Source organism: Palaemon carinicauda, chromosome 22 (genome assembly GCF_036898095.1).
Source record: "Palaemon carinicauda isolate YSFRI2023 chromosome 22, ASM3689809v2, whole genome shotgun sequence".
Lineage (NCBI taxonomy): Eukaryota > Metazoa > Arthropoda > Malacostraca > Decapoda > Palaemonidae > Palaemon > Palaemon carinicauda.
The window spans coordinates 48,920,857-48,943,767 of record NC_090746.1 but is presented as its reverse complement, the minus strand read 5'-3'; the positions used below and the strand labels follow the sequence as shown (position 1 = coordinate 48,943,767).

Here is a 22,911-nt window from a genome sequence, read left to right as displayed (position 1 = left end):
TTTACAAAGAACATTCTTCACACCGATCCCCAAAAGCACACGCTTTTCCCCTACATTTAAAACAAATTGTGTGCGGATCAACAGAACCTTTAGGAAGGCGAGTCTGACAACCCTTACTACACTTCCTATATACAGGGGAGGGGTCGCCCATACTGAAAAGTGACGAGAGAAAATTAAACAATAACAAAGGTCAAAATACAGTAACTAAATAACCCCAAAATAATAAAGATTTCAAGAAAAATTGAAAAGGAAATTACTAAAGCGAAAGCCAAAAACAAAAAGACAGAGTACATCACCAAATAAACCATCCAATTGAATGTAAATAGCGAGTGAATTTTCAATGTTCTGGCCAGTATGGCCGGCAGAGAAAATCTGAATAGGTTGGATTAGTTCTACCTGTAGTCCACCAGGGTGCTAGTGTACACCTGGCATATCTGCGATAGCCGCGAGTTTTGAATAGTTCTGCTGGAGCGTCAGGGAATTTAGCCATTCTTATATAACCAGCGGGTAAGTTTTATGTTTAAAAATATCAAAATACAGTACTGTGCCAAGTGGGTGCATGTGTTTTGTCTTCTAATCTTGTCTAAAAATGACACTTCTCACACTATTTAATGTGTTTTCATAATTTACTTCAAGGTAAAAATTAGAAGTTTCTAAAAATCTTAAACAGAAATGCAAGATTGTAAAACACTGGCAAATTCATAAAAGATAATTACCTGACAAGATCTCTGCCTTAGGAGTGGATGTATTGACGCATGTTTTGACAAGTTTGTTTTGCCAACTCTGAATCTTCTTTAGGGTGTCTTGAATTTTCTTCTCATTAGCTGTCTTTTCTTGTAGAATCTTGGAAACTTTAGCCTCATAAGCTTGCTTTAACTTTGCTAGTTTTTTGTCAAATTCTTTATTTCTATTATTCAGTTCAAGCAACACAGTAGTTAGCTCTGCTAGATTGTTTGACCTGCTCAAGCCATTGGCCTGACCTGAATGTTCTCGAAACACAACACTTTCCCTGTTTTCAGAAAACAAACCACAATTCTCATTAACTATATCTCCTGAATTACAAATTTGGCTTGTGCTGATATTACCATGCAGTTCACGAGAAGAGGGACTTAAAATTCTTTCATTTACACTGTAAGCATAATCAAAGTCTTCATTTTCTATGATGATGTCATGGTCATCAAAGTCACTGTCATTAATTTCATTCTTAATCTGCAACTGGTCAGTCATATCTGATTCATTCCCTACCTCCAGGGTGCTTGTTATGAATGAACTTCCTCTCAAAACAGTTGATATACTATCTGTACATACTGGAAGAGAGTCTTTCTGTGAATGTGGTGTCGTAATTGGCAAGCCAACAGGTTTACACTTCTCGAAGGAGTTTTTACAATGCATAACACTTCTTTCCTTAGGGGGTCCTTCATTTACTGTTACTTTTGGAATAAGATTTAAGTTTCTCTTTGATGAATTTCGAGATCCCTTGCTCAAAGACCTTGTCAATGTTGGGAATTGGATTGTTGGCTCACCATATTCACCAAAGCCAAGGAATGGAAAACCCTCATCCTCCTCCTCCTCAAATAATGACAAATGATCAAAATTTGTTGTATTTCCTCTGAAACGATAAAGAAAATCACTTAGAAATAAAAAAAATGCTCAGTTTTTATTTTTAAAAGCTAAAAGCTTCTTACTTTTAATTAATCCTTACATCTCAATTGGGTTTAAAAATTGAGTGTTGAACCACTAATAAGGCATAACAAGTATATATAACCAAGATTTTACAAGACATTACTCCAACCCCTAAGAAGGACTCCCAAAGGTCCCGAGTTCATGGTTTGAGCAAACTTGAATCCACATAACACAAGGATGATTGGATATCAAATAAAAAATAAACACAATAAACAAAATTGTATTTCATTACTGTACATACTGTACCTCATGTCCATTGTGCTTGTCTCTTGAAGCTTGTTTTAATACATATATTTACCCTATAACTCAAACTTTTCCTGTTTTCTTTCCTTGTAATAGGATTACCCCTTTAGTAAAGCATCAAGATAATTTGGCTGTTAACGGGAATAACCTCGGAATGGGTACGCCATAGATCCTTTGCCTTTTCAGTCTCAGAATCAAAACTAAATCATTACCTTTTTGCAATCAATAGTCAGTGGGGAGGAGGGGGGCATATATATATTTGAACATCAGTTGGTTATAGAAATACAACATTTTATTACTGAAATTCTTTATCTAAATAAAACTCTCCTGATATTCATAGTCCTGACTCCCACACTGATGGAGATGATTCCAAGAAGGAAAAAGATAGGAAATAGAAAATTCTTATAAACATAAACTTATTTAGCACTTGACTCACCTTTTAGTCTAATACCAAAATGACAAACAGTCACCAAACAAAGCATGTCATACCTTGAGCCTTTAAATTGTTCCCGTACACAGTAGTAGTGTAACTCGGTTTACGAGTAATTTGGAACACGAGCTAATCGGTGTAAGAGCATAATATTTCAAATTGGTATGTGAGCATTGTATTGGTCTGCGAGCAAAGACGTCCCTTCGTATGCGCATTCTTGGTAGACTAGTATTGTTGGAACACGGCTATTCAATAAACTGTACTATCTGCAAATCTCAATAGGATCCAATTCCTGATGAGGCTCTGTGACTAAACTATTAACATGAAAGGACAAGACCTTTTTGAAAAAGGGAAAACTCAAAATTCTAACTCCTCAAAATAAATTAGGAATCTTTTCCCTAATGTCTTGGACAAAAAATACTTTGAAACAGTCACAGGGCAAATAAATATATTCTCTGACATATCACACACTTTCTTTTCCAGAGGGAATACGAAAAATTGGAGTAAAACTTTTGTCTTGAAATCATTCTTTGCTCTGAATGTAAGCGAGAGATAAAATAATTTTTTCTACTAAAACTACATTAAATGAAAGAGCTTGTAGTTTACTAATGAGTTTAGTGGACACTAAAGCTAATATGAAAAAAGTCTTAGCTGCGAGATCTTTAACAGAAAGAATTTTCTAAAGTTCAAAATAAGAACCCTTTAAATATCGTAATACTATATCTTGATTTCATTAAATCATTCTGATAACCAGAGGTTTCTCAATTCTAAAAGACCTAAATGCTTGAGTAGGGTATTCAGCATGGATCTAAAACTCTAAATAGCCAAAGTCAACCATTTCCTTTCATAAAAAAAAAAATGGCAAAAACATTATACAAACTATTGAAACAATCCTTAATTTGCAGCAATCAATGTCTTGGATACAAATTATTGGTTGACTGCCCTTTGGAACCCAAGATAAATAATCTAGAGGAATTTCAAAACCTCTTTGTCTTGGGGAATATGGTGGGCAGTCTTCATGTGGTCAAATGTCGAGTATAAGTTTGGGTACACTGGCCTTGAAATTGGTTGCCTGGGAAGATTGGTGATGTAAGACTCTCTTAACTTTTCACAGCTCAAATCAAGGAGAATGGAGAATAAACACATAAATCCAGATTTAATCAATAGTGACAGGGAATTTACATTCCAAGATTATGGATCCAGAACTGGTGAGCAAAACACCTACATCTTGCTGAGCAATGTCACATATATGTCCATGTTTAGTTTTCCCTACTAATTCCAAATCTGTTGTGTTATTTGAAATCAGTGCCATGCACTTTCCCATTAACAGTACTCCTGAGCCTGAAGGACATACACCTCAGCATTTCAAGAAACTGATAGAAGATCTGATTCTTTCTTCAACCACATCCCTGACATATGGAGATAATCCCTAGTTGCACCACTTCCTTCCTGGGAAACATTCATGAAAAGAGAGATGTCTGGAATAATCACTGATTAAAATGATGAGGATCATCGAATCATTTCACCAGCTAAAGTTGGTTCTGCATCACTGGAATACATAATGTGTCTAAATCAAATAAACTCATTCAAATCAGAATGATATAAAATTTGAAATCTTTCATTTTCAAGTGACTTATCGGAATAAACTTCTTTAAAGAAATCAATATTCCTATAATTTCATTCACATCTGAATTAACAGGAATTTCCTCCACTTGAACTTTTCCATCAAAAGAACTTAAGACTTAACCTTCTTTCTCAATGACAAAACTAAAAAAAGAACTGTTGCCAGTATTATTCCAAAATATAGAGCCCTCCAAGTTGGAATCAAGAGACTTCTCTAAATTGACCAGGACTCCCATACTTTCCAGCAACCTGAGTAACCACACTCGTTGAACCTGAATCATTTCCAACAAAGCATTAAAAAATAGTCACTCGTCCAGTTACAAAAGAACCCCGATTCCCAGACACCTCAGCTATTTTGAGTAGGAACTTGAATATTTAAACCTTTAAACCATTCACAAATCTAAGGGGATTTTTCAATGTGAAAGTCCAAAACTATTGTCTATTCTATTAAAAACATCTTATGTTTTTTCTTACTAGCCCCAAGAGTGTCTATGATAATTTCCATTGAAAACTTGATGAGAACTGCAAACCTATTTATAAATGGAATATCTAGAACTGGTGTTCAACCTCCCGATACTTTGGGGATTAGGAATAGCATCTTGTAAAACCCTGGATATGGATACAAAAAGGCAAATTTGAAAATAATTTGTATTTTTCCCCAACAATACAAACCTTGAGCTCTTTATTAGGGATATACAGTTTTTAATGTAAAGCTGGAAGACTAGCCATAAGACTTTTAGCTAAGTGTAACTACCCCACCGCTAGTTAGTGGGGGGGGGGGGGGGGGGGTTAGCCGACTACCCTTCTCACACACACCAGTGTTGTCTCGTCACTTTTGATTGCAAGCAAGACTTACAGGGGGACATGTGATGGGAGGCCACATTTGTATAAAGAGCTCAAGGTTTGTATTGTTAGGAAATACAAATTAACTTTCAAATTTGTCATTTGTTCTAACACTAAATACAAATCCTTTTGGTCTTTATTAGGAATGACTCACCCCTTAGGAGGGTGGAAGTATGAACCAACTGGCTGGTTTTTGACCCAAGGTTTTCCCGTACACGCTCCACATGTAACAAAGAAAAACCCTGACACCTTGCTAAATTCAATTGCACGGTTAGTGGCCTAAGCAATGTGTGTGATTGTGTGATACTAGTTATGTGACTAGTCTATGTAAGAATTCTTAGAAATGTAGGAATCTTTGAATCAACCATAGACATTCCCAAACCCACCTTGTCAGGGGTATGGGGACGCAACCAGTATTATTTATATGCTAGGTTACAAAAGGGAAACGGTTTTACCTGCAGACACATGAGACCAGCTTGCAGAGGATAGTAGAAGCTGCTCCCGCAGAGAGAAGATGAAAGAAAAAAAAGCCAGTCATTCTTAACATTCATGCCAGACTAATCCAAAGTAAACTCTGCCATCAACCATCTCCTACTTGTACATCAAGGAGCCTGAGGTATTTAAACCATTTGTTGTGCAGCCACCACAAGACCAATGGAGAATTTCTCCATGATCATGTGGGTCATGTTTTGCAGGTATTGGGCAGTGAGAGTAGTTTGATGCTTTGACACGCACACTTGTAAGGCCTGCAGTACAGAGTAGTTTCTCTTGAATGCTAGGGACACGCTTATGCCCCTGATGTCATGAGCTCTGGGCCGTCTAGTTGGAGGAGGATCGGGATTCAGTGCTAAGTCTATGACCTAGCAAATCCAAGCAGAGATGGTGTTCTTGGTGATCGTCCTCTTGACCTTCCCTGTGCTGACACTCGGAGGTGAACTGCTACTGTTTTCTTGGGATAGTACCTCAAACTCAACACAGGGCAAAGAAAGAGTTGATCTAGATCATCGGTTAGATTACGAAGATTCCCAATCCGGAAGGGCCTGAATCTAGGATCTGCAACTCCAGGATTTTGAGTCTTGGCAATAAAATCAAGGACAAAGCCAAGCATTACCTCCCCCCCATCCCCTTGAATGGGAGATGTCGTAGGCAATAAAATCAGGGACAAAGCCGAGCATTACTTCCCCCCAAGCCGTTAAATGGGAGACTTCGTAGAAAAGACTGTGAAGTTCACTGGCTCTCTTGGCCAAAGCCAAAGCAAGTAGGAGCACTCATCAGATAATGGTTCATAAAGAGCACCCTTCAGGAAAAGAAGTACGCGAACCATATTCCAAGGGAGTGGTCTAACTTCCGACTAAGGGGAAAGAACCCCAACGTAGAGGAAATATTAACTCCTTTCAGCTTAAAGGCAAGACTCGAGGCTAAGCGATAGCCTTTAACACCCGAGACTGAGAGGAGCTATTCCTCCCGAAGATATACGAGGACACAAAGCGCATGAGAATCATGACTGTTTTGCAATAATGTCCAGCAAAAACTGAAAAAATGTGAAGAAGCTACTGTACCGAAATCTACAGTATATTTTTCCCTTAATTTTATAATTTCTCATATCTTTTCATCTTTATAAATTTAAACTTTTGTAAACCATCCCAACACTCATAAACCCATTACAGTATACACTCAAACTTTTACTGTAGACACATCCTTACATATATGTACTGTAAATAAAAAAAATTAAATTAGAACACTCACTGCTAAAGATATATAAACTTTACTCTTACAATGGCATCATTGTAGGAAGTTACTATCCTTTTCGCTGTCTTGTTAAAAGGGACAATTGCTGTCATCCTTACAGTATATTCCTTCAGTCCTTTTTCCTGAAAGGTAGATTTGTTGATGCTGTAATGGGGGCCTACGTCACATAGCTTCTCCCTTCCTTATGCATGTCTTCACTATAGTAAGCATCTCACTCTTGACACTTGAGTTCCCAACTAGAAACCTTATAAGGTGCAGAACGTTTACTTGGCATCGAAGGGGTTGAAAACAATTCACAATTTTATTAAAATATGAAAAAACGGACCTCACAACACAGATAAAGGTGCAGGGCAATGTCACATAAAGTACTATTTGTAGAAGCAAGTCATACAACGTGGGCTACTTGAGAGTGATCCTGTGGTCCTACATCCAATCAGCACTGAGGATACTGATCAGAATGCTCTGATTGGTCATGTCTCCTCTACCAGCTAATAGCATCTCTTGTACGAAATCATCAGGGCAAGTTAGGATACTCTCCTCACTTATCTACTCTCAAAAACCTATAATATAAAGGAGCCTAAGATATAAATATATATTCATAAATCTGCGATGTAATGAGGGAGTGATGTGAACCGCAATATGGTGAGGGATTACTGTAATAAAAAATTCAGGAGACATCCCCTATTATCATTTATAACCTAAATCACATAAAATACCAATCTAGAATTGGGAAAACACCGACTACACAATGCAAGGATGAGAGGACTGAAAAGACAAAGGATTTATGACATGCCCCTGTCAAGGTTATTGCCATTACCTGCCAGATAGTCTCAATACTTTACGAGAAGGTTAGCCTATTACAAGGAAAGAAAACAAGAATTCTTTTTTAGCTTAAAGTAACCATAACAAATTTGGAATAATTTGCATTTTTCCTAACTATAAAAACCTGAAACTGCTTATGTAGGAGTATTATTTTGGCATTAGCTAAAAGCCAGCCATTAAAGCTTTGGCGAGCTATAACTACCATTCGCTAGTTAGCGGAGGGGGCTAGTGGGGGTAACCCACCGGTGTCCTTACACCAAGACTAGAAAACAACTGACACTTTGTAATTACGGCAGGAATTCTGGGGGGAAGGTGAGGGCGGGACCAGTATGTGTAAAGAGCTTCAGGTTTGTAGTTAGGAAAAATACAAATTATTCCAAATATGATATTTTCATAAAAAAAAAAAATTTTGGAACATACTTACCTGCTGGTTATATAAGAATGGCTATAGTCCCTTGGACGCTCCGCAGAAATTCAAAATCTCGTGGCAATCGCAGATATGCCAGGTGTACACTAGCGCCCTACGGTAGACAGGCCAAACTATTCCAACCACTTCAGACCTTCCATGCCTCTTGGTCTCTAGAGGGGAGGAGGGTGGGATTATAACTTATATAACCAGCGGGTAAGTATGTTAAAAAATTAACTTTATTATGAAAATATCATTTTTAAACATAAAACTTACCCGCTGGTTATATAAGAATGGCTGATTGACACCCTTGGTGGCGGGTCAGAGACAGCAACCTGATTGGAAATTCATGGAAATTCACTCAAGAGTTAAATATGACCACTTAAGAGGTTCGTACCTGATAAGGAAGCTGACTTCAATGGTTCTCTGTCTCATTCTGTCTGCTATCCTTACGAGATCCAGCAGTCCACCCAGGGGGCTGAAGATCTTTAGGAGCTGTCAAACAGTTCAATAACCTATAACATGACAGGACCTCAACTAATACCCTTGTTACGGGCGCTCTCTAGGAACAAAATGACCACCTGACTAAATCAAAGATTGCGGAAGATTGCCGACCAATTCACAAACAATCATAAAAACATATATAAAAGTTCTAAGAGAAGAACAGGGGTACTAGGAATTTAGGGAAATGTAGTGCTTCACCTACTACTGCACTCGTTACGAAAGATCCCAAAACGTAGCCGTCCTCACAAAGACTGGATACGGTATAAGTAATGCAAGGCGAATACAGGATTACCCCTTCATAAGGCTGTATGCACGATGCTTTGCAGAGAACAGTTTTGTTTAAAAGTTACAGAAGCTCCCACAGCTCTAACTTCACGAGACTTTACTCTTTCGACACCTTAAGATCTGTCTCACCACAGTGTGAGAGAGCCTTTGTAATTAAAGTCTATAAGAAATGATACATACATACATATACCAAGGCACTTCCCCAATTTTGGGGGGTAGCCGACATCAACATGAAACAAAACAAAAAGGGAACCTCTACTATCTACGTTCCTCCCAGCCTGACAAGGAACTCAACGGAGTTCAGCTGGTACTGCTAGGGTGCCAGAGCCCATCCTCCCCCGTTATCTACCACAGATGAAGCTTCATAATGCTGAATCCCCTACTGCTGCTACCTCCGCGGTCATCTAAGGCACCGGAGGAAGCAGCAGGGCCTACCGGAACTGCGTCACAATCGCTCGCCATTCATTCCTATTTCTAGCACGCTCTCTTGCCTCTCTCACTATCTATCCTCCTATCACCCAGAGCTTTCTTCACTCCATCCATCCACCCAAACCTTGGCCTTCCTCTTGTACTTCTCCCATCAACTCTTGCATTCATCACCTTCTTTAGCAGACAGACATTTTCCATTCTCTCAACATGGCCAAACCACCTCAACACATTAATATCCACTCTAGCTGCTAACTCATTTCTTACACCCGTTCTCACTCTCACCACTTCGTTCCTAACCCTATCTACTCGAGATACACCAGCCATACTCCTTAGACACTTCATCTCAAACACATTCAATTTCTGTCTCTCCATCACTTTCATTCCCCACAACTCCGATCCATACATCACAGTTGGTACAATCACTTTCTCATATAGAACTCTCTTTACATTCATGCCCAACCCTCCATTTTTTACTACTCCCTTAACTGCCCCCAACACTTTGCAACCTTCATTCACTCTCTGACGTACATCTGCTTCCACTCCACCATTTGCTGCAACAACAGACCCCAAGTACTTAAACTGATCCACCTCTTCAAGTAACTCTACATTCAACATGACATTCAACCATGCACCACCTTCCCTTCTCGTACATCTCATAACCTTACTCTTACCCACATTAACTCTCAACTTCCTTCTCTCACACACCCTTCCAAATTGTGTCACTAGTCAGTCAAGCTTCTCTTCTGTGTCTGCAACCAGTACAGTATCATTCGCAAACAACAACTGATTTACCTCCCATTCATGGTCATTCTCGTCTACCAGTTTTAATCCTCATTCAAGCACTCGAGCATTCACCTCTCTCACCACTCCATCAACATACAAGCTAAACAACCACGGCGACATCACACATCCCTGTCTCAGCCCCACTCTCACCGGAAACCAATCACTCGCTTCATTTCCAATTATAACACATGCTTTACTACCTTTGTAGAAACTTTTCACTGCTTGCAACAACCTTCCACCAACTCCATATAACCTCATCACATTCCACATTGCTTCCCTATTAACTCTATCATATGCTTTCTCCAGATCCATAAACGCAACATACACCTCCTTACCTTTTGCTAAATATTTCTCGCATATCTGCCTAACTGTAAAAATCTGATTCATACAACCCCTACCTCTTCTAAAACCACCCTGTACTTCTAAGATTGCATTCTCTGTTTTATCCTTAATCCAATTAATCAGTACTCTACCATACACTTTTCCAACTACACTCAACAAACTAATACCTCTTGAATTACAACACTCATGCACATCTCCCTTACCCTTATATAGTGGTGCAATACATGCACAAACCCAATCTACTGGTACCATTGACAACACAAAACACATATTAAACAATCTCACCAACCATTCAAGTACAGTCACACCCCCTTCCTTCAACATCTCAGCTCTCACACCATCCATACCAGATGCTTTTCCTACTCTCGTTTCATCTAGTGCTCTCCTCACTTCCTCTATTGATATAGAGCGTTTTAGACATAGGTACCGCAGGCTCCTTGACTGCGCACCAAAGAGCCTTTGAATAGTCTCTTAACTCCTTTAGTCCTGTCCTGATAAAACTTCATCGTTTTAACCGGACAAAAAACTCTCCTCAACTCTTCACAAACCATATTCGAGAGAATAGTGATCTCGAAAGATTTAGGCCATGGATAAGAAGGACGTTTGTTAATGACCAAGAATCCAAGTTGCAAGGCGCATATGGCTTATCTGTTTCTGAAGTCCATGTTCTTGCTAAAAGAGTGAACTTCACTGACTCTCAACTGTTGCCAGACTTACTCAGAAAAGTCTCCAAAGTCAGACCTTTAAAAAGAAACCAAGTGTAAAGGCTCGAATCTGTCACTACCGCGGAATTCCAGAAACAACCTCTAAATTCCAGGATGGTGAATCTTGCTGACGCTTCTTAGTCATCTCAAACGATCTGAGAAGATCTATAAGTTCTTTATTTGATAGAACTAATCTCCTGCGTCTGAAGACAGCTGGCCGCATACTCCTGTACCCCTTGATGGTCAAGGAGGAAAAAATGTGTTTTCTTCTAAGGTCTAAGAAGAAATAGGCCACTTGTGTTCTAGAGTTACTAAATGAAGAGACTGCTTTCGCTCTACACCACTCCATAAAACCTCCTATTTGTTCTGCAAAACCTTGAGGTAAAAGTCCTTTGTACAAGCGATAGCCTCAGCTGCCTCCTTCAAACAACCCTCTAGATCTTAGGGGTTTTCTAAAATAATGGAGGCAGCCAGATCTAAAGCTTGATGGTTTAAAATAAGACGTTCGCGATCCTGACACGGGGAAACGGTCTGATGGCATGCTTCCAGCATGCACCCAGCATGGGCCCAGCATGAGTCCACTATGGTTCCAGCATGCTGAATATGCTCAACATGCCGTGAGAGAGTAAAGATATATACCGCCTCCCAAAACGCCTCCAGATCGGTCACAAGAAACCGATATTGAAGCTAGGCTTGTTGAAAAGAAGCATCAACAACGTGAACCTCATGCTGTAAGGTTAAGACCTGATCGTGTGTAACCAGCCAGTGTTCAACATACTTTAACCCAAAAGCTTGACGCGAGGGAGTGTTAGCTGCGTGGCCAGAGAGACGCGAAGGAGAGACAACAATCTGTCTATACTGCTGTGAGAAAAGACTTGACTGTATGCGTCTAGCATGCGACCAGAATGCCGCATGTGTTTGCATTGCCATAAGGTGTCAGCGTGCTGTATGCGTTCACCTTGCCGTGTGGATACAGCGCTCTGTGTGTGTCCCGCCTGTTGCAAATCTACAGCGTGCCGCGAGGAGGCGACAGCATTGCGCCCGGTCAGTGGCGCAAGGAAGCAACTATTAGTCTATCATGAAGCGGGAAAAAACCTGACTGACCTTATCCAGCATATGTCAAGGCTGACACCTGCGTCTAGGTTGCTTGGGATTTCAGATTGATCAATTTGCCAAGAGCTGTCCGGGTGTAGCATGCGTCCGCATGAGTGGTAGTCACGTGTCCCGCAGACCGCGAAGGTGAGGCAACTTGTTGAAAAGATTAACTTTGACTGTCAGAGTCCAGCATACGACCAGACTGGCGTCTGCGTCTGCGTGAGGGAGAGACCAGAACTGGCGTCTGCGTCTGCGTGAGGGAGAGACCTGACTGGCGTCTGCGTCTGCTCTAACGCTTCCCGTAACACGAGCTGATCTCTGCGAGGAAGCGTTGCTGAGCATCGGAGAACTACGCTGTCTGATACTATCGGAAGACCATTTTCTTGCTCTATGGTTGACCTTAGATTCTTTTGGGAGAAATTTTTCCCCCCCCCGAGAATCGTAAACGCCAAAAAGAGATGAAATTGATCTCTTTTACCTCAGACCAAACCTACACTCGCGGGGCACAGTGTTCGCCAACTCAAGAGTGAGCGATGGCTGTGAGAGATCATCAACCGTAGTCCCGTGACCGACCTGGGAAAGTCCTTATGACATTTCCAGCATGCCTTGCGCGCGACCTGAACGTATCTAATGCTGCGAGATATCGTCAACAGTAGTTGCTAGTCCCCAGAGGAAAGTACTAGACGTTCCCCCAATCTGGGAGAGGAGAAGCGTGAACAGAAGTAAACTGAGCACCTTTTCCCTCTAAGAACTACGTGTCTTACACGATTTTTGGTGCTGACACGTCGCCTTCTTTCGAAAAGAAAACCTCCGGCGAACATCAGTTACTGCAGGATAAGTTACTAGGAAACATACGACTCCTGAAAGGTCTTGGACGTATTGGCTGGTGACTACCAAGTCTAGGTTTTGCGTCCTTCGACGAGGCCAAACTCTTTCTTCCCTGAAAGTGCGTAAGATTCCAGAGGAAGAGCTAGGATTGTATGCGACTTGTCTGACTTCCCCTTCTCTCGTGGAAGAAAACACGCTCGATTGCTTCCAGCTTAAGCATCGCGACACGCCTGCTGCAAGGGTAAGTCCTGTTCGCATGCGTTCATGACGAGTAACTTCCTAGTCTAGTAGAAAGGGAAAACGTAAAACGCCATCCTCGTCAGGGAACTGCGTCCTATTACGCAGAAAAATGTCACAAGATCCGTGATACCATAGCGATGACGAACTGATTGCTTCAAGACATTCAAACTTCGCTCTTCTCAAGAGACTATGTCACATGGTTGTGACGTCATAGTTCGATAAACGTAGGTGAAGAAAACAGCTTTACTTCGTCATTCCAAAGCGGAGAGGGAACGTCTTGGACTGCATCGACAGGATCGCTCGATGGAACATACGTTTAGCGCACAAGGTCCGCGCTATACCTCAGCCTTCCGACATTCCTTCTCACAGGGGTTGGGAAGTAAGGAAGAGGTGTCGGGGTAGGAGTAAAACGGACACGAACAAACACCTCCTCCAGTGCACTGTGCTATGCTTACAAGTCACTGAACAAGAGCGTTTTAAGCCATAATACATTAAATCATAAAAGATCTGCCCGTGGTGGGAGATATACTCTTACGCTCTATTCTCATAAAGGCCTTAATGCACTTCCTGCTGTTGCAGCTGCAGGCGCTGCTGCACCAACCTCTACAGTTAGGTTCGTTACTGCATTGAGGACGCGTTATTGCACTGACCATAAGCACTGTCTCTTCACACTGCTACTCTTCTGAGAATGATTTAATGGTAATCTATATATTTTCTTATTTCCTTACTGAGCCATATTTCCCTATAGGAGTCCTTTGGGTTAAAGCATCTTGCTTTCTCAACTAGGGATATAGCCTGGCTAGTAATAATAATAATAAAAAAAAATAGACACACCTTCAACGCAACTAGCAAAAACTCTAAGTCGGAACGAGGAGCAGCAGGCTTAAAATAAAAGGGAAACTCTTCAGAAAAACTCTCATGAGTTTCTGAAAGTCACTCCCTTCCTCCTACAAGACTCTATCCTAGGAAGAGAAGTCTTGATTCCTAGGAGTCCACTCCTTAGGATCCTGAATTCTGACCTCAATGCTTAGAGGTTTTAATTCTAGCTCTCCCAACCAAGAATTAGCCCAGCAGGCCTTGGTCCGAGAAAATAATATCTTTCTGGCTAAGATTTATTTCTTAATATAGCGCCTGGCGCAACAATGTCCCAACGCTAGACGGTCATGGTCATGTAGACATCAAAGTCTATTGTCATAGGTAGCGAAGCGTCTGCACTGACGCTCCGCTGCCGCTCAGCTCCGTTGACGCTCCGTTCCGTTGACGCTCCGTTCCGTTGACGCTTCGCTCTGCTGACGCCATGTCCCTTGGTAGCATATGCTGCCTGGCGATCGTCGGCGCGCCTGGATAGACTGACACTAGGCGCTATGAGCGGTCGGTTGGCGTTGAGAAGCAGGTACCCGAAGCGATGCAACCACCTTCTCCCACCGTTGAACATTGCGGCTGGTAGGCTGCCTGTGCGACAACGAGTCATCACCAGAATAGGCAGGTCGCCTGTGCGACCGCATCAAAACCGGAATAGTGACACCCAACCGCACTGCCAACGCCAGGCTGATAAGACTGCATAAACGAAGATAGTTGCTGTTTCATGTCTAACAGCAAAGACCAATTAGGATCAATCTTAGGCGACACGTATGCAGCATTTTCAAACACGAACCCGCCTTCTTCATCGATTCAATAGCGCTTCCCGCTGTCAGGAGACGAACACCCATATGGTGGAAGCGGCGGCACTACGTCTGCGCCAAATGAATCGTAAAACACGCAGAATGATTCTAATTTTGTTTTCAGCTTCGCGCCTCAAGCGCGTCCTCGCTTAATGTTAGAAAACGCTATTACCTCGCCTTACCTATAGCGAGGGTGAGCGTTCTGGAGATCGACAGAAAACGCTCGAGGGTACTTCCGTTCGGGTCTTACACGACTGTAACCCAAGACTACGCCTCTCGATTCCTTTCGCCGTTCGACCTAACTTCTCCCTTGGGTCCGGGAGCTTGAAAGAGGTCTACACACACACACACATACCAAAGGCACTTCCCCCAATTTTGGGGGGTAGCCGACATCAACAAGAAACATAACAAAAAAGGGGACCTCTACTCTCTACGTTCCTCCAGCCTAACCAGGGACTCAGCCGAGTTCAGCTGGTACTGCTAGGGTGTCACAGCCCAACCTCGCACATTTCCACCACAGATGAAGCTTCATACTGCTGAGTCCCCTACTGCTGCTACCTCCGCGGTCATCTAAGGCACCGGAGGAAGCAGCAGGGCCTACCGGAACTGCGTCACAATCGCTCGCCATTCATTCCTATTTCTAGCACGCTCTCTTGCCTCTCTCACATCTATCCTCCTATCACCCAGAGCTTTCTTCACACCATCCATCCACCCAAACCTTGGCCTTCCTCTTGTACTTCTCCCATCAACTCTTGCATTCATCACCTTCTTTAGCAGACAGCCATTTTCCATTCTCTCAACATGGCCAAACCACCTCAACACATTCATATCCACTCTAGCCGCTAGCCGCTAACACCCGTTCTCTCCCTCACCACTTCGTTCCTAACCCTATCTACTCGAGATACACCAGCCATACTCCTCAGACACTTCATCTCAAACACATTCAATTTCTGTCTCTCCATCACTTTCATTCCCCACAACTCCGATCCATACATCACAGTTGGTACAATCACTTTCTCATATAGAACTCTCTTTACATTCATGCCCAACCCTCTATTTTTTACAACTCCCTTAACTGCCCCCAACACTTTGCAACCTTCATTGACTCTGACGTACATCTGCTTCCACTCCACCATTTGCTGCAACAACAACAACAAAAAAAGAGGTCTAAGGCTAGGATAATGACAGGTCCGAACAGAAGCACCCTCCAATGAATTGAATAAATTTCACTGCACTAATTTAGAACTAAATATTGGTAAAAATGATATTTTCACAATTATTTAAAACCAAAGTATATGCGCTCTCAAACAAAATGACCCCTGGAGAGAGTGACTTACTATTCTGTCAATGGTTTGAATGGGAATGCAAAAGTCACTATATCCCATATAAATGCAACAAAATATTAAATATAAAATATTACCTTAATAGATATAAGAAAAGAATATCTCTATAAATCAAAACAAACACTTATATTAAGGGGTTCCAATAAACGGATTTTGAGCGAAGCGAAAAATCTATTTTTAGGTGAGGTAGCCATGTCGTCCTGATGGAAGTTCCTTCATTAGTAGCTTCCTAGGTATATTTGACTACAGTGATATATCCCAGAGAATTTACCAAAGGTATCCAGAATTCTAACTCCTGGAGCGAATATCCCTTAAAATTTAAAAAGGGATATCGCGTAATATCAGAGAACGAATTCTTTACATGTCTCATAGCTATCTACACCCCCAATAGCGTTTCCGCTTCGAGGGGAAAAGTGGCAAGAATATAGGAGAGTCGTTAAAGAGGCGACACTCCTACCGTACTGTAAATAGTGCGCCAAATCGCCACCGCGCGGCGCCACCAAGCCATTCTTTGTAGCTTTGTAGGTGTTGCAGATACAGTACCATAGGGAGGGATTCATTATCCTTTTGTCAAAAAGCGGGTGGGTCCATCAGGACGACATGGCTACCTCACCCAAAAATAGATTTTTCGCTTCGCTCAAAATCCGTTTTTTGGGCTCAGGCCATGCCGTCCTGATGGAAGTTTACCAGAGCATTAATGTATCTGTGGATTTTCAATAGTGCCGTTATCTCGAGATAAATATTTCCTATTTGGTCTTCTGGACCCAGAGACACTTGATGTTACCGTTATACAGTACATCAATCAACTGATCATAAAATATGTCAGTTCTTCCTGCCCCCTACAGGGAAGAGTCTAGGTACACTCTAGGAAAAAATCCCGAGGATTGTGAGTTCAAGGAACAATCTAGCAAACAGTTTGTATATTAGTGTCATTATATACGTAAAGCATAGTTTGTACTCAGATGGTATAGCTCTGTATAAGTTACTGATACCTCCCGAATCTGGTTGTAAAGAGACAGACAGGTTTATATACATGTAGGAAACCTTAATCAGTAAGATAAACAGTTAGTACAATCAGTTCTTACCTGTTTGCTTGGAACAGTAGTAACCTTAGTTCCCCAATATTTTCTTAAATATGAAGAGAATCGAGGATGCTCTGACTTTATACTTAATATAAAATATTTGAGGGGAAAGAGACGCAAAGATTCCTTCTATTGTTTATTACAAAAATAGAAATCATGGTTGTAATCAATTACATCTTACGCTGAACAATTCTGCATAAAAGCATAAACAGTAATAACAGAAAATAAAATAAGTTTCACCTGAAAAGGAAACATTAGCCACTCTAAGGGAAATATAAAATTTCACTATGTATTCTGTTGTTACTAGGAACACTGTGCATATAATAATGCCTGGCACTTGCGTCTGTCTATTATGCTTGATGTCACCTGTGTAGATAAAACAGTCTATAGTGTCATCACTAAACACAATACTCAACATGATATACCTTAAGAGTCTATCATGTACACCCTTCACTAAAAGTCCCAAATAGTGCACTGTTCTTCGCAGTAATCAAGCGGCAGGTTTTATAACACTGCCTGCCACCACCACATGAAATTTTATTTCCTGTAATTGCTTCGCGTAGTGTTTGAAGAAAACTCTGGATGACTTCCATCCAGTGTAAGCACGCAGACTTTCAAACGACATTGTCTGAAAGAAATTCAGAGACAAGGCAACTTTTCTCGGATCATGACCTGCGGGTGTACTGTCTGGATCCGCTCTGCGTATGAAATAGGTGATTTTCGCCCTTATCTGTTTCAAGGATAACGTTGAACCAGAAATCTCTCCCCTGAAAAGCTGACCTCCCTTAAAGTCTGAAGTTCTACGAAGATAGACCTTTAGGCATTCCACTGGGCAGAGGGATGCTTCTTCCTTCAGAGGGCAGATTCTCCAAGGACCCCATCTCTTAGTGGGCAGCTCGTTCTTGGCGAGAAACGTCGGGTCCGGAAAGAGGTTCAGTTCTCCGCTGTCTGTGAACTGAATATGGCCATCATCCCTCGAGAGGGCCACTATTTCGCTAACTCTGGCTCCTGAGGCTAGTGCAAATAAGAATATCACCTTTTGAGTCAAGTTTTTCAGCGAGCAATCTTCATTGTTCAGGGTTGATGCTAAGTGAAGAACTTTATCCAAAGACCATGAAATGGGCTTTGGAGGAGCTGCAGGCCGAAGTTTAGCGCAGGCTTTAGGAATCTTGTTGAAGATTTCATTAGAGAAGTCTACCTGGAAGGCGTATAGTATTGGTCTGGCTAGGGCGGATTTACATGTAGTAATCGTATTGGCTGCTAAACCTTGTTCATGAAGATGGATGAAGAAGGACAAACAGAAATCTGTAGAAATCTCCTTAGGTTTCTTCGCCTTGACAAAGACCACCCATTTCTTCCAGGAAGACTCATATTATGACTTGTATTCTTCTAAGAAGTTAATACTGTCTCTACAAATCCCAAACCGTTTCTTGACCGCTATGGCGAGAAAATCATGAGATGAAGGTTCTGGGTTTTCTCTGATGAAGCGGAGACAGTCAATTTCTGCACTTGCTGAGTCAGAACTGGTTCCGGCAATGGGATCAGCTTCAGACGTAGTTCCATTATCAGAGGGAACCAAATGCTGTTGGGCCACTTTTGGGCCACTATTGCTGCTGTCCCCTGAAAGGATCTCAGTTTGTCAAGGACTTTCAGCAGAGGGTTGGTTGGAGGGAACAGGTAGATCTTGGACCATCTGTCCCAATCTATGGACATTGCATCTATCGCTTCCGCTAGAGGATCCGCGTACGGGGCTACATACCGGGGTAGCTTCTTGTTGTCGCTCGTTGCGAAGAGGTCTATCTGCAGTCCTGGGACTTTGCGTAATATGAAAGAGAATGATCTTGCGTCTAGGGACCATTCTGACTCTATCGGGTTGATCCTGGATAGAGTGTCCGCTGTCACATTGTGGAACCCTTGGAGGTGGACTGCTGGCAAGTGCCATCTCTTCTTCTTCGCTAGACGGAGGATGGCCAGTATCACTTGATTTATGTGAGGCGATCTCGAGCCTTGTCGATTTAGGCATCTCATTACGACTTCGCTGTCTAGAACCAGACGGATGTGGATTGAGCAGCGAAGTTTCAGTTTTTTCAGAGAGAGAAAAACTGCCATGGCTTCCAGAAAATTGATGTGGAAGGACTTGAAGAGGGGAGACCAGGTTCCTTGGACTTTCCGATGATGAAAGTGACCTCCCCACCCCTCTTTTGAGGCGTCCGTGTGAACGGTGACTGCCGGTGGAGGTGGTTTCAAGGGCACCTTGCTCCTTAGGTTCTTGGCCTCCGACCATGGCTTGAGTAGTGATCGTAGATGATTTGGTATCGGTCTTTGTAGATCTCTTCGAGCGTTTGATGCGTATTTTCTCCAAACTCCCGATGCATCTTTTAATTGTGCTCTCAATACTGGATCTGTCACTAAGGCAAACTGGAGGGACCCCAACACTCTCTCCTGTTGCCTTCTTGATTTCCTGTCGGATTGAAGGAATCTTTTGACAGATCCTGCTATCTCTTTCCTCTTCTTTGATGGAATGGAAAGGCAGTGTGACTGTAAGTCCCATTGGACGCCCAGCCACTGGAACTTTTGAGCTGGAGAAAGTCGAGACTTTTTCAAGTTGATCTTGAATCCTAAGTGTTCCAGGAACTGGATAACTTCCTTGGAGGCTTGCATGCATTCTTCCTCGGATGCTGCCCACACCAGCCAGTCGTCCAGGTAGGCTATCACCTGGATGGCGTAGTTGATGAATGACTGCATTCGCAAGCTTGGTGAATACCCTTGGAGCTACGTTTAGACCGAAGGGCATGGCTCTGAGAATGTACTTTCTTTTCTGTAGTTTGAACCCTAGGTAGGGGGAAACTTGACGGTTGATTGGAACGTGCCAGTATGCATCCGTCATGTCTTTGGAGACTGTGTATACCCGTCTGGGCAAAAGGGTCCTTATGTGCTGAAGCGTCAGCATTCTGAACTTGTGGTTCACTATGAACTTATTGAGTGGTGATAAGTCCAGAATGACTCTGTGCTTTTCCGAATCCTTCTTCGGAACACACAAAATAGCCTTCCTTGAAATCTGATGGACTTCGCCTTCCGTATAACTTTTGTTCAGGAGTTCCTGAACATATTCTTCCAGTACGGGGGTTGAGTGTTGGAAGAATTGAGGGAAGTTTGGTGGAGTTGAGCTCCAACTCCACCCTAGTCCGTTCTTGATTAGGCTGTGGGCTCAGGGATCGAAGGTCCAACGATCCCGGAGGAGAAGAAGTCTCCCTCCTACCGGTAGCATCTCACTTGGAGTGCTGGTTGGAGGACTTACCTCCTTGGCCACATCCACCTTTGTTGCCCTGCCTCTGAAGGGGCGTCTAGAGGATCCTCGAAAGTGACCTCGAAACTTCGGCCTAAAGGTTGTCGACTGCCTTTCGAACACTGGGGTGAACACAGGCGATTGGGTCGCCAGCGTTTGGGGCACCAGTTGGAAGGTGGTGGTTGGTTGTGCCACCGTCTGGGGCACCGTGGCCATGGGAAGCTGTTGCTGTTGCTTTGGCCGAGAGGGCACTCTTGGTCGTTTTGATTTATTCTTCGGCTGGAGACTCTCATCAGCAGAAGATTTCCTTTTAGAGGACAAGCCCCACTAGGAGAGGAGATTCCTATTCTCCATAGCGGCTTTGTCCACGACCTCTTTGACCACTTCACTTGGGAAGAGGTCTTTTCCCCAGATATTCGAGGCTATCAGCTTCCTTGGTTCGTGCTTCACCGTAGCAGAGGCGAACACGAACTCTCTACAAGCCCTTCTGGCTTTAATAAAATTGTACAAGTCCTTGGTGACTGTCGCCAAGTGAGATTTGGCGAAGACCATGTACATGTCTGGGGTGTCCGGGATGCTTGCCATAGTCTCTAAGCCAGTCTGCAGAGACATGGAAGCAGCAAGACGTTCTTTAGTCTCCTGTTCCCTACGCAGGAGAAAATCTGACAGCTTCGGGAGGTCTTCGCTGAACTGCCGTCCAGCGATATCTGCCTCCAGCTTCCCAACTGTGAAGGTGTTGTGGACATCCTTCCAGTCTTTACTGTCTGATGGGAAGACGAGAGAAATGGTCTACACTCCTCCAGTGTAGGGCAAGGTTTCCCTGCCTCGACTGCCTTAAACCCTTTGTCCATAAAGGGGAAGGCACGTTTGGGGTCAGCAATAAAGGACGGGTGCTTTTTGCTGAGAGCCGGCACCTTGGAACTAGTAAAGGCCCTCTCTTTCAAGGTGGTTGTATATAAGGCCTGGACCTAAGAGAGTTCGAGGACAATCGTCTCCTTCTGCTCTGTCTCCTCATTGGATGCAGGTTCCGTCCTCAAACGGACATAGCAATCTGGATAGGCCCCTTTGCTAGGCCAAAACTCAATTTCTTCTACTGGGACAGTGACCAGTTTCTCTGAGAGGAAGATCTTCCCCCCCAACATTGGCATATGCTCTGCGTACCTCCATGGGTTAACGTCAGAGAAGGCAGGGAGATCCTTGACGTTTAGCTTCTTTGGGGCTAAACGTGATGCAACTAGCTGATGTTTTTCCGTCCGAAAAGAAGCTTCTTTTTCGGACGATTTCTTCTGAATGTCCTGCACCATAGACAGCAGCGAGTGCAACGTACTCGTAATGGAATCCAACTGGGGTGTAGTGGAGGAAGTCGAAGGCACCGGCTCAGTCACCGTGGTTGATGATACCGAAATCGTTTCGGTTTTCTCGACTTCAGCCTCCGGAGGTACGTCATTCTCCTGATCCAGTTCTTCCACTAGGCGATTATTCTGTCTCCTCCGAGACAACAGACATGTTGTCCTCTAATTGGATGCTCTGTAAGGCGTCCGAAACGTCAGGTTCTACCGGAATCTGAAGTAGGGGGATCTCAGGTTGAGCCTGGGGAATGATTGCATCCGCAGATGCCCTAAGGAAGAGAAAATCCCTCATCCTTTCATTAGGAAGGTATGGGCCAGAGGTGTTCTTCTGAAAACCCCTGACCCATTTTCGCAGCATGTCCCTTGCTGCATCCTTAGACTCAGTAGACTTTTGGTCATCAAAAGCCTCTTTCACTAGTTTGTCACAAACGGTACATACCTGTGGGTCCCAGTACTTGAGAGCCCCCTTGGTGACTGCGCAGCGAGCATGGGTCCTGCACACGTCATGGCCATAGAAGCTCTTACTACGGACCCTACAAAAGTTGTTCCCGCACTCGGGATGCTCCTCCTGTAAAGAAAGAAAAGCATATAAGTATTCGGTGAAATTCTCAGATTTCAGCATACATATTTTAAATAATATTAGCTTGGATAGAGTAAGCTAAAAAATAGGAAAGACACCTACATATGTTTCCTGTCCAGCCCATTGCTATGACCTCCGATATTGAACATTAAATTCTTAATGAATTTGTAGGGGAAGATAATATCCTTTGATATAAAGTGTCTTCTTAATACAATCTTCCAGGTTCAATATAGGGGATTAAATTAATGGGTGATAACCATTAAATGGTAGAGAGAACCACTCTCTAAATGTGATGGTCTCACAACTGGCTGCCCATGAAGCACTTTTAGGTTGGAAAAAACTTTTGGGCTACAGCACTGACTGGCGGTGTCATGTCGCCAATCCTGCCGGGCCTGCCGGCACATGCCGGGCCTGCCAGCACATGCCGGACTTGCCGGCATATGCCGGGCCTGCCAGCACATGCCGGACTTGCCGGCATATGCCGGGCCTGCCGACATATGCCGGTCTATTCTGGGCTATTGAAAGCAGATACTGTCTTCAAAGTAATGGGCGGCAGGTCGCTAACCGCGGCTCTGCCTGCCGGCAGCCGAAGAATCCCTCT

The 22,911-nt window shown here is 43.0% G+C and overlaps 1 protein-coding gene across 1 annotated transcript in view; it reads right to left on the bottom strand.

Moving 5' to 3' along the window:
* Nucleotides 1-22,911, bottom strand: part of LOC137616433 (uncharacterized) — a 174,386-nt gene that overhangs the window by 27,997 nt on the left and 123,478 nt on the right. Inside the window, exon 3 of the mRNA XM_068346180.1 lies at nucleotides 717-1,609. Coding sequence (XP_068202281.1) covers nucleotides 717-1,609 — 893 coding nt within the window. The remainder of the gene's footprint in view (nucleotides 1-716; nucleotides 1,610-22,911) is intronic.